This window comes from Bombus huntii, chromosome 18 (assembly GCF_024542735.1).
Source record: "Bombus huntii isolate Logan2020A chromosome 18, iyBomHunt1.1, whole genome shotgun sequence".
Classification (NCBI taxonomy): Eukaryota; Metazoa; Arthropoda; class Insecta; order Hymenoptera; family Apidae; genus Bombus; species Bombus huntii.
This window is the reverse complement of record NC_066255.1, coordinates 5,620,706-5,637,984: the sequence shown is the minus strand read 5'-3', so window position 1 is coordinate 5,637,984 and position 17,279 is coordinate 5,620,706. Positions and strand designations below refer to the sequence as shown.

Genomic DNA, 17,279 nt, shown 5'->3' with positions numbered 1-17,279 from the left:
GTATCTTCCATAAATCTCAGGAATTTCCTAGTAGAACTCCTTCAAACCAAACAAACGTCTGTTTCCGAAGAATTTCTAAAGACTATTATCTACCACGGCTTGACAAGGGAAAGTTAGTTTTTCTCACGTATGCTGCAACTTTCCTCCCACTAACCACTTTCTCTCGAGGGCGGTTAAGACCCTTCGTTTAATCAATTAACAACGAAGCCTATTCCCTCACTCTCCTAACTAAAATCGTCACCAACAAATCCGATGGTCCCGTGCGCTAGACACACCCATCCTTAGCTTTCCTCCGACACAGCATCGTCACTCAACTTCACTTCTTCTACATCGTTGGAAAAGTCAGCTACTAAATCTAACGCCAATGCCTATCGGGGCAGTCTAAGCATAACGCGAGAGTCGGTCTCGGTATTGTCGAGCATATATTTCCTCTCCTAAATATCTTATAGTGCTACGTCCACTAATACATTAAATCCAATTATAAGAGCCCTGCTCTAACGGACATATCTATCTTATCTTCGTGCGATAAGTGATTATCTATCTATCTATGCTCATCAGTGTAATCTAAGTGTTGGAAATATATAATTTATAATTCTGTGAATCACAGTGTTATACAAACTCAATCATCCCTATTATCTCAACGGAAATCAGGGGATCGATCAAGTCGTGGTGTCGATTGTTATAATCGTAACGGGAATTTACGACTCCCGTTGACGTCTCTCCTAGCGACTACGTCTCCCCGCGATTGGTCGAATAAACACATTCCATAAGTATTCACTTAAGTTTGGTAGTAGGCTTCTTGCAACTGCGTCAGCTTTAATGTATATCTTCCGATGTGACTAACAAGCTTCTTATTATTATCAATTTCTATTCCAAGATGGTTTACAACATTCTTCCCCTTTTTAGGTTATGATTGGTTACCTCGGTATTTATTACCTTGGATATCTTCATACCATCGTATATTATGTTTTGCAAAGTTGGATCCATAGTCCATTCTCGTGGAGTTCCTGCGTGCACTCTTCCTTCTACGATGATTGGTTGCATACAAACATCGTTAACTTATAAGGTACCTTTTCTTGTTTGCTAAGACCATTCCGTCGGTGTTGAATCGTTTGTTATAATGTCACTAATTCTCGACTTTCCAATTTTCTCACGTCTTCTTGATCATTCCACTAGTATCAACTTCGATTCTTCGTATTACATTTACTCCAATTTGGTAGTTGGTTTCTCATAACTGCGTTGACCCTTGTATAAACTTCTTCGATGTGAGTAGTAAATTATCGTTGTCACTCACTTAACCTATCTTAGTTATTTCTTAACTCTTCCTGCACTTATTAACTGATTTTATTTCTTCTTATTAAAGACCGCTATGTCAACGCTGAGTTGTTTCGTTATAATGTCATTAATTTTCTTGATTTTCTCGGTTTTATTTTCCATTAGCGAACTGTAAGTCTGTTGTCGAGCATCAATTATTGATTGTTATCGTGCTTCATTTAGTTTAATTGAAATATTATTGCAAGTCTTTAATAGTATTATTCTCTTCCATATATATTAAGGCAATTGAGGTTAGTTCATTCATTCGTTTCTGCTGACAGTCGTATACTATGTTCTACGGAGTGAGTCCACAACTTGTTTCTGCGAAATTCCTGCATGTACGATGATTAATTGTGCACTAGGTGCTTTTAACTTTCACTGCTTTTAATTATTTTATTGAATTAACATGTTGTGTATTTAAATGATGGTTAGAACGCACATGATAATTTTCCTTTTCCTTTTAGGTTTCTACTATCTGCATGATTCGATAAGCAGTGTCACACTTCCTTTGGTTTAGGCACAATATTGTTCTAAACATTTAGTAGTATTATGTTTTGTATCGAAACAATTAAAGTTAATTCCTACATTTGTTTCAGCTGGCTGTCATACCTTGTGTTCTACGGATATGGACACATAACCTGTCTTCGCATATACACTTCCTTCTACAATGAGTAATTGTTCACGAGGTACTTTCCACTTCCACTGTTTTGTAATTACTTTATTGAATTATATTTAAGTAATAGTTAGAACACGCTTAGTAATTTTCCTTTTTCCTTTTAGGTTACCACTATCTGCAGTATTCGACAAGCAGTGTTGTTCCATATACTACCGTACTCCGTTGTCTCTTGAAATCGTTCTTGTGGTCTGTTTCGATTGTGTTACTTGTTCGAGTGTATTGTTCGTGGAATCCCTTTTACTTTAATCTTGACGTTTCGTGTGTGGATTCTGACAATAGTGCCTGGAATTGTAGGTCATCCTGATTGAATATAGTATTATGTCGTGTTTTATTAATTAATTTGCGAGTCACTTTTGGTTAATTGGTTCTTCATAGTTTATCCTTAGTCGAATTATGAAATTATACGTTATGTTGTACTCTTTATATTTACTATTTCGTTAGAGTACCTATTTTTACTTTATTATCTCTTATTTGCCCTCGTATATAATTCTCTATATATGACTACATTTAATTAAACTTTTATTTAGACAATTTCCATTTTCGTTGTATCGTTCGTTCGTTTTTAATATTCGAATTCTCACTCGCGTTATTTATATATTGCGGTTTTCCGTTTTTTCGTTACGGCACGTGCATAGCGCGGCACGTGACATACGCATGTCCATTTTTATTGTTTACTTAGCAAGTTTGTGAGTAGTTGTAACATGACTGGTGTTTGTTGTATTTGTTGCCTTAGTATTGTGTTTAGCTCACTTACCATTTTTCTTAATATCTCCGCACCTTTAATGGATTGTTTTAGCATTTCTTTGATTTCTGTATCGTCTTCGGTGTTGTTGCTTTGATTCTGATTCTGATTGTAATCCGACTATGGGTGCCCGAGGTTTATGACAGTGTGCTGGGGCTCGAAGTGACATAATGGGTCACTGATTTTAGCCACGGTCATGGGAGAGGCGTATACCTAACAGAGGTATGAAATAATTATATGGCCCTCCTTAAGGGGGTATTCTAGTCTACAATTTTGAAAAAATCGAAATTTTTTCATATTTCCAATGCTTAGACATTCAAAAATATGCCCTTAAAAGGATTGTTCAAAATTTCAATTAGCATCTGCTCCGGTCCGACCGGAACAAATGAACAATAGATGGTAGACGTTGTCTCAAAACTTTAAACGCGTTTTGCTCGAAAGTACTTTTTCGAGTTGGCCTGCACGATAACTCAAGTTCTAATGAACGGATTTATTTGAAACTTGGTGTGAATGTTTTTTATACATTCCTCTATCGACTCAACCACGCTAAGATCAAAATTTTTAATTTTACTATTTTTTAAAAATTCGGAATTGCCCAAAAAACATGCCAAAAAGGAAACTTTTTTTCAGATAGCCGCCATTTTGTGAAAAAATATTATTTTGACTTTTTCAAGGTTCATGCTATAGCCGCATCTATACTAATTAAGAATCCGTTCGGTTTTTTTGCTTTAGATGACCAGGAGGGTTGAAATCATGCACGCCAGGACACCCTTTTTTTTTTAGACCCCCCACTTTGCCAGTTCATAACTTGAATTTTGAGATTTTTTCAGTTAATTTTTTATATACTCTTAAAGTATCAATAAACAAATGCTAAAAAATGGATAGTAAAAATATTTTTTGTTTCGTTTGTACAGAGCTTCAAAAATCGCCCGAAATTCATGCCTCTAGATTAGAATACCCCCTTAAAAACAGAAATTGACCCGAGAGGTACGGGGAGTAATATATAAGGGCAGTTCCACTTGGACTGCGATTCAGTTCATTCAGATAAGTTCTACTTGTACGTTGAGTCATACCCGGATCGTGTATCACGTCGCATTCGTCATCCCGTTGGCCGTGGATTCGTTATCGAAGCTAAATTCATCTCATTCATCGACATCTCGATCATCCAACCGCTGTTATTACTTGTCACACTCTGTAATAATTACATTTGTATCAGTAAATATCATCTCTAGCACATCACAACGATGGCCAATTCGCGAGAAGGTCCAGTATACGTCCCTAACTCTAATGATAACCCGACATGTAAATACATAAATATAGTGCAGGTCACAGAAAACAGAAAAAGATAGATAGGGGTTTGTGTGTTTTCAGTGTAGTGATAGGATGACGTGTAAAACGTTATGATTTCATTTTGCATGAAAAATATCTACAATTTAAAGAAGTTATTGCAGAATTTATAGATCATGCATGATCTCTTGATTTAAACAGAATGTTTTGGAGCTACGAGAGGAAATCAATAAGTTAATGAGAAAAGATTATTTAAAATCGGAAGAATATATTTGGAAAGTGGAGATCATTGAAGAACTCCTATTCATTGAAGAACTATTTCCATAATATTAAAATTAGTAAGGTAGCTTTTAATTAAAAGATTCGTAATTAAAATTACATTATATTCGTTAGTTCCTTCAAGTACTTATATGGTGTTACGACCGTTCGCGGAGAGACGCGGCGGCGAGGAAAACGCGTGAGCAAGAGGCGTAAATTCTCGCTACGATTCTGCTAATCGACGCTGCGAAATAGTCGTTCCTCTGTTTTGATTAAGATAACAGAGGTAGTCCAATGAATTTAACACTGTATTAACAGATTAATATAGCATGTACATTTAACAATAATGAATGTAATAATATAAACGTCACAAATTATTTAGCGATGAATACAGTTAATATGTTACAGAAATTCGACCCGACTAAGAAACTCATTCATCTCACTAACGGAAGAAATAGACGACGACCCAACAACCAAAAACACAACTCAATCAACACACACTACAAAACCACTACGAATATTTGTCGAGGCTCAGATAATAGATCCGCTTATTAATCAACTAAAAAATATAGTTGGGAAAGAAAATTACACAATAAAACAAATAAAATTAGAACAAGTAAAAATTCAAACAAACGCCCCAGAAAATTATAGGAAAGTGATAAAAGAATTAAAGGAAAAAAATGTTATATACCACACGTACCAGCTCAAAAGGGTAAGGAGCTACAAAATAGTTATAAGAGGATTACGTCCAAAAATTAACACAAAAAAATTAAGTGACAAATTAGCAAAAATTGGCCATCAAACAAGAGCAATACACAATATGACAAAATACGAAGCAACCATTATCATTATTCTTAATAGAATTTGAACCCAGAACCAATAACAAGGAAATTTATGAAATCAAAAAAGTTCTAAACACAATAGTAACAGTGGAACCACCATACTATAAAAAAGATATACCACAATGCATGCGGTGCCAACAATACGGTCACACAAAAAATTATTGTAACAGAAGCCTGACATGTGTTAAATGTGCAAAAAATCACTTAACAATACACTACCCATACACAGGAAAAATAGAAGAAGTTAGATGTTATAATTGTAACGGAAACCACCCAGCCAGCTATAAAGGATGTGAAATGAGGAAACAATTACAAACTGTTTCCACCACTTCGCAATAGATCAATCAATAACTACCAACCACAACAAAGCATAACGGATAATGAAACAACATTGAAAGCACAGTATGAACCAGAAGCTATAAACAGAAACATAGATCCCCAAGGTAACCGAACCTATGCGCAAGTAATCCAAAACATTAGACAAGCAACGCTCACAAACAATCAGAATCAAAACAACAACATCGAAGACGATACAGAAATCAAAGGAATACTCAAACAAACAAACAAAAGTACGGAGATATTAGGAAAAATGGTAAGTGAGCTAAACGCAATACTAAGGCAACAAGTACAACAAACAACAGTCATGTTACAACTACTCACAGACTTGCTAAGCAAAAAATAGAGATGGACATGTTGAAAATAGCAGCCTGGAACTTCAATGACTTGCAACAGCGAGCTCACGAAACTAGAACATTTTTTCATGACAATAATATTGATATACTACTAGTCTCAGAAACACATTTCACTCTAAAAAGTTACATGAAAATACTGTACTACACCATCTACGACACCAAACACCCCTCAGGTAAAGCACATGGAGGAACTGCAGTGATAATAAAAAATGACATCAAGCATCACCTACATAGTCAAACAAATCAAGAACACTTACAAGCAACCACTGTCACAATACAAACCAATGACAATTACTTCCAGATATCAGCAGTATATGTACCTCCGAGACACAAAATGACACTTAAAAAATGGGAAGAGTACTTCCAATCCTTAGGCGACAAATATATAGCAGCAGGAGACTTTAATGCAAAGCACACATTATGGGGTTCGAGAATTAACACGCCGAGAGGTAGAACATTAGAAAAATACATTAGAAGCAGCAACCTCAACGTACCATCTACAGGAAAACGAACGCACTGGCCGACAGACCTCGATAAAACACCTGACCTGTTGGATTTTGCAGTAACAAAAGAACTAAATATAAGCAAATTAAAAATAACAACCAGCCTTGAGCTTAACTCCGACCATACATCAATTATATTAGAATACACAAGCAAACCATTACTTTATAAGTAGTCAGAGTCGCTTTGCAATAAAAACTGGCAAAAATCTAAATTAAGCATAATGAATAAACTAAATATATTCAAAACAATAATCAAACCAATCTGGACATATGGAGTCCCACTATGGGGGACGGCAGCAATGAATCACATAAATAAAATAGAAACAGAGCAAGCAAAAATTTTAAGGACAATAGTTAACGCTCCATGGTACGTCAGAAATGAAGACTTAGGAAAAGTTTTAAAATTCCAACAGTCAAAGAGGAAACTGCTAGATATGCAAAGGTATAAAGAAAGACTTGTAACACACCCAAACCATATGGTTGCTGAATCGAATAAAACCATAATAGAAAGAAGACTGAAGAAGAAGCATCCCACAGACCTCACAATAGAAATAAAATATAAACAATTTGGAAGATGGAACTCCGCTGGGGGTAACCATCCATATGTTATATTATTATACCACTAAGCTATAATATTGTACCAAATGTCCTACTGGACAAATTGTAAAATTTAAATTAAATAAATAAAAAAAAAAACGAATTTCATTCGGGGCCGAGGTGAAAATAGCGTGACTGAAGGACGACAATATAATAGAGGTACGTTAGAGCACGCCCTTGATATTATACCCGTGTTGTATGTGACGTTCTCAGGAAATGTGCATGGAATGGGCCGGCACCTATACTCCGGATCTCCTCTGTTGAAATTCGATTCTCGTTAACTTACCGTGCCGCAATTGAAACGCAATACAACCGTCGACCTGATAAATATGGCAAGCCTCTCTCCCACCCTAATTTTGATCGGACACCTCTGGATTTTATCAAAATTTCCTTTACCATAGGATATGTATTGGGCAAAGGTCCATTTTTCTTTAGAGTGCTTACTATTTTGCCATTAAAATCTATAATGTAGTAAAATGTTTCCTCTACTTTTCGTTCGTGTTTCACTTTAGGTGATCTTCGGCAACATTGAACAACTTTGCATAAGTTACCACACCGATGAAACTTTACTCGAGATTGTAACTGGTGGAGTTCTCTTTGGAATTCCTCTAATTCGATGTACTTTTCTTTTCTTCTTTTCCACTCGAACGATCCATCTTAACATACTTCAAATTAAATTCGATAGGAGCTTTTTATTTCTTTTCTTTCTTTTTATTTATTTAAAATTTTATTTCTTCTGACACAAAGACGCTTCATGTTTCCATAGAGAGGATTTGTTTTAGCGCAGTCACTGCTGATTGATCATCGCGGTGAAAACAGGATGGAACAGCATAATCCGACAAATACATCGTTATTTTCTAGTTGATGGTTCAACAAAAAGGTAGTTTCAATCTTCTAATTAACGTTGCTTGTACAAAACGTCTCGAATCAAAGTGCTGTATTCAATGGTACCAGTTCACCCTATTTCGAGTCCCGAGTATACAAAGACATAATTTTAACTTCATGTCGCGTCTTTTAATTAACGCGAGTCATACACAACGTTTCGAATGCGAGAGTGTTGGTTCGTACAGCAACAAAGGTTGTACGAATGTCGTAGTTTACACGGGGAAAGAGTTTACTTATTTTCTGGAAAATGTAATTTATTAAAGAATACCTACACTTTTAAAAACATTACATATCGTACTACTAAAATCTACAAATTTCCCGAGCAATCTATGAAGTTTACCAGCTTTCTAATTTTTAGAAAATAGAAACGTTAGCTCTTATAACTGCACAACTGTTCGTATCGTTGTACGGCAGAACCGGTGAAAGCTCGTAAAAATAGTTCATTTTCCCGGTGTGAAACAACCAATTTATTCGATTACGCGCTGCAACTATTCTGTGATATAAACGTCAATTCTTATTTCTTTATAAAAATTCTAATACGACAATTTTCATTCGCGCTTTCATTCTGCGATACATATCGTTCTTGGTCTCATGTTCCTCTCGATTATCGTATTGTACGACCGGCACTGTGATGGAAATTGAAACATTTATTAACTGAATATTTAACGTAATAGTTTAATTGCACATTACAAAGCATTATCGTTCCCGTGCAATTATCATTCGACGTCATTAATCGATAGCTGGGTAAGTAAGTACATCATCTCATAATGAAAATTGTAATTACGATCCATATTTAAATTAGTCATCTGTTAAATATGAAACTTATTATATAATCATTCCACGCGTGATAAACGCAATGAATTTTTTTTAAATCTCAATATCAAATTCAATAATAGGTTTATCCATTTTTTAACGGATGTTGTAATTATTATATCGAGCGGACGTTTAAACGAATAATCATAGCGAATCAACATTGCAATAGAAGAAACATGACCAATATCAGATCAATTAAGAAAAGAAATTGCAACGTTTACTTACCCTCGATTCATTTATTTTCTAATTCCTTCAAATATTTACGCTGACCAAAAACAATTTATAAAATATGAAGATCCGCAAACGCGCACGTCGAACGAAAAACTCCCTTTTACAAAAAATTGTACAATAATGAAATAGGGTAGTGATCAACGTACTTGATAAAATACACACGCACGCACGCATGTACGCGCGCGCGCACACACACACACACAGAACATATACGTATATGAAAGCACATAAATATAACGCATTCAAAGAAAAGTAGACAAATTTATTACTCGATCTATCATAATTTTCATTAAGCTGTTTCAAGCGGCACTTAGTAAACAATGAAGAGGCAGCGCCTAAGGCTGACAACCAAACTTTACTCAATGCTCGATGTGTGAGTCGAGCGCAGTTCGTACTAGGTCAGAAGCGTCGATTTGTCTTGTAAAGTATATTTCAACAAATATCGATACATTTCATGCGTGTCATGGAAAATGCGAATACATGACTTTGAAATCATTTGCTTCGTATGTGTGTACTTGGCGTGTTTATTGTACGTCTCAATCTAGGCCGATTCTTCAGTATAGTAGCGTGAAAATTGATTTTAAAACGACCTATAAATCAAAGAATTAAATATTCTCTATGCTTTTATTTTATGATTATCTTAATTTATCCAAAGAATCATGAACACATGCGAAAAGTCTGATCCGATGTATAGCGGTCGCGCGCCTCGTCAGCGGGCGAATCGTGCGAATGAACGTGTAGTTTATGTGCGTGGAGATGTGATTCGTAGCTGCAGCTTTCGATACAAGTATCGCATTTGTAAGGGTACAATTTCCATGGTTTGTCCGGATAATGCTCCAACTTGCTGTGATGATAAAACTTGTACATTCCTTGAAACGATTTACCACATATTGCGCATATAAAATCATTGCCCTTGTTATAATACGTGTCATGCTCGGCTAAACGTTCGTAGGATTCGAATAAAAATGGCATATATTACAGATTGGTTTATCTTCCACAGCGCAATCGGAATTCAGCACCAGCCTAGAATCTTGCCCAACATGCAAGTGCCGTTCGTGAATTTGAAGCCTCTGTTTCTTAACAAATCCTTGATTGCAGAACTTATAAAAGAATTTGTATTTCACCTAACACGAAGGCGCATGAGTAGCAAGTATATAAAACTGTAAGAATCTTTTAGTGGAAAACATCGTGTTACAAACGTTACACTTTTCTGTGGCTGTTTGGCGATAGGTGCGCTCGTCTATGCACAAATTTTTAAATATTCGGAATTGTGTTCCACAAGTAGTGCAAGGAAACTTTGTTCTGTTCATCTTGTCCGCTTGGTGACCCTTTACGCATGCAATCCCATTAAGTAACCTTCTGCACTTTGCAGCTGTATCGAATGACGAAGAGAAAGTATCATCCGCAATAAGCGTACTCGCAGTCAAATAATTTTCCGAAGATCTTGTCATCCCACCCGAAACATCCGACATTTGTTCCAAATCAGGCGACTGTACTATGCCGAGTTCCATGTCGCTTGGTTCTTTCAAAGACCGAGACAAGTGGTTTACACAAGGTACACGTTGTTTATTCCTTAAGACTTTCATTTGACGACATACATTCTCGTGTTGTTTCAAATATGAGTATAGCCAAAATCGTTTGCGACAACCTTTGCATTTGTGTTGTTTCTTGAATGCATTGCAATTTATTTCAACATCAACCGGTGGAACGTCCTTTTTTGATCTTATGGTCTTCAAACAATGCAAAATCATGTGTCGCTTCAACATGCCGACGTGTCAAACTTCTCATAACACACGCAACATTCCCTTCGTTTAAACACAATATGCTGGCGCAGATAATGAGTTAGTAACTTATTCCTGGACATGTAACGCGCGTTGCATATGCTCGAAATGTAAATCGTATGGAACAATTTCATGTGCTCGTGCAGGTTTTCCTTCGAAGAAAACGATTTTTTACAAATATGACATTGTGTTATTTTCTGTTGATAGACTTTAAAGTTCTTCTGAAATTCAACCGATTCTTGCTGAAGTACGATTAATGTATCAGCGAAAGATTTTACAAATTCATTGAATCGCTTTGACGCAATCGTGTCAGCTTTCAAAGGCAAGTTACATGTCGAGCTTGTTTCACGAAAGCCTTTAAATTCCTCTTTCACATTTTTCGATACTGCTTGTTTGAAAGCGTCTTCGTTTTCGTTTTCGTTTCGTTTTCCTTTTCCTTTTCGCTTTCGTCTTCGTCTTCGTTTGACACAAAACTAGTAGGCACCAAGAATTTGTCGCATTTCTCCAAACGGACTACGCATTCTTTATACTTAGCTTCAGGTGCAGATCTTCTATCTTGGTCAAATATATAGGGGAACTTGTTTCTTTTAAAAGATTGTCTTGATCTTCCAAAGGTCTCAAACTCCAATAAATCGTAAAAATCATATAAAGAAGATCTTTTCACTGACCTAAGGTTGTAAGGCGTATTGTGCGAGGTATTAGGGCTTCCAGGTTCAGCTTTTATTTCGTTCCTTAATAAAGATATCATTGTTTTTAAATTCACATGAGTTTGAACAAATGGTCGTTTCCTAACAGGAGATGCGATTCGCTCAACAGAAGTAGACACCTGAATAACTTCTGCAGCCTTTGATGTCTTGTTACTAAATGTGTCGAGCGTTGAAATTGGAATAGTCGCAGTAACAGGAATATTCTCCGTATCGATAAAATTTTCCGGGCTAACCCATTTGTCATTCGGCTTGTCTTTGTACGGCGATATGAAGTCTGTAAGGACGGTCTGCTTCATCCTTTTCGAAGCTGTACCATGCGAATCGTTTAACCATTTCGGGTGCGTAGACTTGATATTGCTGTTCGAACCCTCGGTGGGTGTACTGTTTGAACTATTAGATAGTATCAAAGGTATATTTATTGAGCTATTTACGTTTTTTGGGCAGGGACTGTGTGAAGTATTTGATTCTGCCATGACTATACCGTCCGAATGATTCGACTTTTCTAACGATTCAGGAGATGTTTTCGTGATTTTGCTTTCACCAGAAAATATTTCGTTCCCATGCGCATGGAATAAATGAGATTGGATATGTCTTTTATAGGAAAACCTTCGGCTACAAAAATTACATCCATATCTAGACAATTGCTTCTTTAAACACTGCTTCTTTAAATGACGTATCAAGGAAATATGCATAGTGAAAATCGCAGTGCAATTATTACACTTAAATACATTACAGGTATATAATTTGTTATGCTGATCAAATAAACGTTTAGTTTGAAAATTTAACAAACAAACGTTGCAACTTCTTTTGTTGTTTGAAGGTACTTTATGTGTACTTTTTTGTTTATCAGGATCCAATTTCTTATTTTCTAGATACGTACTTTCTTGAAGAAACGCGAATTCTTCATATTCACAATAAACGTCATCCGAAGATTCACCTTTAAACGTCGCTGTTTCATTTTCATTCCCTGTATTCGTATCAACTGGCGACAAATCATCGCAGATCTCTGGATCGATTGGCTCTTCTTTTATTCTTATTGCATAGTCAGAAGGCTGAAAAAAATATACAAACCTAACGTAACATTCTGAAAAACGAAAAATCTATGAAACAGTCCTAGTCTAGTAATTGAAGCCAATCGTGCCATAAATATCATGGATTGGATAGAAAGCTATGTATACAGCTACAAAACTAGATAGTAGAAAGAACGGTTTATGACGCCATATTTATGAGTTAGCCAGGTTCTACCATTAAAAACATGAAATACATAACTGCACATATCCAGAATACTACATACATAAGACGAGCGGTGTAAATTTTGTGTAAATTTGCGGCTTCATTAGAATTGCTAAGAAACTTTTCCTCAACTCCTAACATTTACCATAGGACAGGGCCGATCGATATTTTCAAACTATTGTTTAGTGAAGTCGACTATATTGTTAGGTAGATGATTCATTTACACTGTACATGTGAATGTGTGTGTAGGCGTTAGAGGGCGTCCAGGTCTTAGTTGAGACAAAAGATTGTTGCCAGATGTGAGAAGCTTCCAGAAGGGTCGGTTGACAACAAGCGTGCGTGCAAGAAGGTTATCAAGGTCTTCAGAGTGTAATATATAAGTATAGCTGTTGTGTGTGAAATGAAGTAAACTATTTGTATTTCCGAATCCTTTCTATATCTTAACATATATACAACTAACATATAACATATATACTTTTAGCATGGTTGTTTAACGTTATTTCATGAATGTATTCTTCCAGGTAACACAGGTAACAAATTGGTACAAAGCAACGAGCGGTTCTTCTACATGTTTAACAAATTGTATATTATAAATGAGAAGTGAAATATACGACAGAGCAACAAACACCATGCAAAACTCTAAAAATTCAATATCATTTGAAAATATAAAAAAACAACTCAAAAAGTTTACAAAAATCACCATGAATTGTTTAAAGTAGAAATATTTGTATCCAATTCGATGGAAAATATTGTAGAATCAATTGCAATCAGTAACCGGTGTGAGAAACAGTCAATGGTAGTAACTAGTAAAACAGAAGGAAAACGTGACTGTCAACGGTGTTTACATACGCCGAAACACTGATGCGATGAACGCATCAACGTTTTTTGTTCTTTTATGATGTATATTGGCTTGCATCGATACAGAAAGTAACATTATTTTCTTAATTGGTAGGAAAAGCCATTGGGTATATATTAAGTATATATTGATATACTGATGTCATTTCACGAGACTTTGGAGTCGATGCGTAGCGTCATTACGATACTTTTCAGCTATACAGGCTGCTCAACGAATTTTCTAAGTTAGACTATACTAGAACTATTGTCCCGATGCTGTTCGGGCAGTAAGGGACATATGCAAAATTCCTCCCTTTCACTAAGTTGCCAATTTGTATAAGAATATATATACACGCGGGTAAACGCACACGCGTATCTGTGCCTCGTTATAACTGTGTGCGGAAAAATTTTGTATATAAACTCACAGCAGCAATATTTTTCATAACGCATACAGAAATTTAAACCTGGGCATAAGGTTACACGAACGTTAAAACGGACATACGTTTCACAGTCATTTCGTACGTACGTAGAAGTCACGGCATACGAGCGTCGTCTGTTTTGCAGAGCTGGCGGAACAATTACTCACGCCCTATCAGTGTGCTGACACGCAGATGGTCGAAGCGCTAAATTTCTAGTTCTCAAAAATAGCGATTGTTCTTGACTGTGGCGTAAACCATGCTTAACCATTGTGTTGTAAAACTCCAATAATATTTCTTTTTAATCTGAATCGATATCGAAATGCGTTAAAAACTGTAAATAATTTGATTTATACAAATGATTTTTGCAATAACAAATGATTTATAATAAACAAATCTGAAAATCTTTGCACAAAATAGAAAAGTTTTCATTCCGATACAACTATTCGCTATAGAATAATCGCTGGACATACATAAAAAATACGTACTCGTCGAACTGATAACGAATAACCAGCGATACGTTTGTGTGACCTGCTCTATTTAAAGTTATACGTTACAAAACGCCTCAGCTGAATCCAATGCCCGTATTTATATAAATACATCAGTGAACAGGTAGCGCAAGTTCCCAGTGATGAACGTTCCTGGTACATGTGTGAGTATTAATCCATTATACGGCAATATATTTTTTACAACATACGTTGTTTCAACGCTCGTATGCTTCGACGCATTAATATGATGAAAATCTAATCTTTCTTATTAATTCACTTGGTATCGTACGAATAAATAGATAACATTTCACGATACAACAGCGATTTACACTAATATTACATAAAACATATTTATATATGTATAAATATCAATTTTATATTCTACAAGCCGAGGAAAATTAATAACAAATAATAATAACACAAATGGCAAACACAATCAGCGTACTAAATATTAACATATTAATGAAAATCATTTGTAATTCAATATTTACATTTTTATAAAATAAAATATGTAAATGAAATTTAATTGTAAAATAATCACATTCGCATAAACTCATTACTCTACAACGGAGCAATTAAATATTATATTGATAACAATAATAAGCACGGTTGCATCGATGCTAGACATTCTGCATTACTTTAGTATTTTTAATCCACGTATTATTATTGAGCCATAATATATAAAGCATACGCGCAAGAGATCATAGCGCGTTGGCCAAAGTAGTCTTATAATTGACAGATACATTATATAAAATTTTATGTACCATCGTGGAAATTCCTTTTAATTCAACAATTAAATTTCATTTCTCTTACAAATCATAAGTTTGCGTCACAACGGCCAAAGAAGCAAATCTTACTTTGCCATATTGAAATAGTTAAAGAAAGTGGTACATAAACATTAGCTTAATATGTTATATTAACCAAGATTTATAGAAACAAAATATATTATTCAATACGGTCAAAGTTCACTTATCGAATGATGTTTCAAAAGGTACTTACGTCCATTTTGTTGTCCAATTTTATATTCATGAAGATTGCATCAACGGGCCGCACGTAAACTAACACTCGAGCCATTTGCTTTACGAAATTATTATTATTATTAGACAAACTGCTTGCCTGTGCACAAGGAAAATCTATGATTAGTGAGTAGTAGACTTTAATAATATCCTCAAAGAACAATTCGCGTTTTCCTTAAAATATGCCATAACTGCACGATAACAGTAGCAATTTGTAAATGAATATAGAAATTGTATGAGATACAGTTATCAAATATATTTAACAAAACTGTAATTATTTGATAAAAAGTCGTGAAATCAATGAAAAGCAGAAGACAATGGAAGATATTTCAGGTTAACGTGTCGTACATAATTTTAAAAGTTGTTTACACTCTCTTATTATTCACATATTATTCACTTGTATCCAGAACATGTTTTCCTTTATTAATACTTCGCGTCAAGATAAAATGTAAATTTTTTTATACACATATAAACATCCACAGAGAGAGAAAATACCGTTCAAACTCGGACACCACCATGAGCAGCACTGTGGGCATTAAAATGGCATCCTCCACTAGTAGCAAACATGCCGCTCAGTTCAGACAGGTTCATACGTGGCTACAGCGCATGCGTGTTACTGAGTAGATTTTCTGACTAACTTCACGTTATGTCCAATACAATTTTTTTGTTCACGTTTCTATATAAACGCACGTTATATATGTATGTATATCTATGCATCTAAGAAGCAACACCAACACACGTCAATGAATATCTGATTATTCCTGCATCATAAGTACTGCATTCGTATACACAGGTTTGTAAACTCCAGTAGAGAGGGTAATGCTCTTAATATTCGGAAATGTGCTTTACAAATCGGCCGTTAGTCGCAGCGCTGGCATCGATTTGTTGACACCTTTGTTTGCATTATCACTAATGGTAAAAAATGTAAGCTAAACTGCTTTTCATAATTTTCATCAATATATTTAAAGTAGACATACAGTATTTCACGCGATACTTAAAGAATGTTGTTTAAAGAAATGTAGTTTTACATAATGCAATAGAGTTTAGTTATAGACACGATCGTGCTGCAGACACAAGAAGCGCTGCGCGGCGAAGTCTAACAAATCGATTCAAGTCCCTTTATTACTCGAGAAATACTTTCTGGCTCCTAGGAGTCTTACCCACTCTAATAGAATTCTTAAATTTGTGTATACGAACATGGCAAATATGTGCATACATACACAGGCGCGCGCGCGCGCGCACACACACACACACACACACACACACATGTACTTACTGTTACAGAGTCAACCTCTGTCAAAGACTTATGAGATACCACTGGTTGTTAAAGTATTTGTCCAAATATCTGTTTTATACTTTAGCGTTAAGGATGAGAATCTTATTGCTCAAAAAATTAAAATTTGGTTAAAGAAATGATTATTTGAACCCTATGGACAGTTAATTTTTGCGGTCGGTAACTTACCGACAACGTAGTTATATGTGTCGGGTTATCGCTAGAATTTAGGGCGCGTAACAATTCTTCATTTGTATTAGCGATCGTTTTGTACAACAGAGATTATATTTACAGGTACAAAAAAATGACTTTTACAAAGTTTAACGAACAACAATGGTATTTAGACACGCAAGATGCAATTGACAACGTTTTTGGGTTCGATAAGGAATCCACGGTCAACGGGATAACTCTTTACTAAGCGTAGAATACTTTTTAAGCACAGAATACGATTGCTGGGACGCTCCGTATAAACTGCTCGATGTGTAACTTGCCAAGGCGATCGCACGAATAACAGTCTGATGAAAATTTTCCTCGCTTTACAATCGCGTTCGTTGTAAGCATCGAGAAAGATCCAAACGCCGTTGCTAGGCAGTTTCTGTCTGGAGATTGATTCCTAATACAACGTGTGTCCCATTATATCGACATCTCTAAAGTACAATTCTATGTGATTTCTAGGGACAACCATACAACC

General features: G+C 35.5%; 1 protein-coding gene across 3 annotated transcripts; it reads right to left on the bottom strand.

The window, feature by feature from the left end:
- Positions 1–4,711: 4,711 nt before the first annotated feature.
- On the bottom strand, positions 4,712–16,430 carry LOC126875495 (DNA-binding protein Ikaros-like). 3 transcript variants are annotated; one of them, XM_050638445.1, is made up of 3 exons: positions 15,685–16,430; positions 15,299–15,415; positions 4,712–12,380 (listed from the first exon to the last, which is right to left on the bottom strand). In XM_050638445.1, the coding sequence occupies exons 2-3, from the start codon at positions 15,371–15,373 to the stop codon at positions 10,992–10,994; spliced, it is 1,464 nt and encodes a 487-aa protein (XP_050494402.1). In that variant the 5' UTR covers positions 15,374–15,415; positions 15,685–16,430; the 3' UTR covers positions 4,712–10,991. The 3 variants fall into 3 exon arrangements, with proteins under 3 accessions (XP_050494402.1, XP_050494401.1, XP_050494403.1); XM_050638444.1 differs by having other exon boundaries at positions 15,664–16,429; XM_050638446.1 differs by having other exon boundaries at positions 15,811–16,429.
- Between the last annotated feature and the right edge of the window lie 849 nt (positions 16,431–17,279).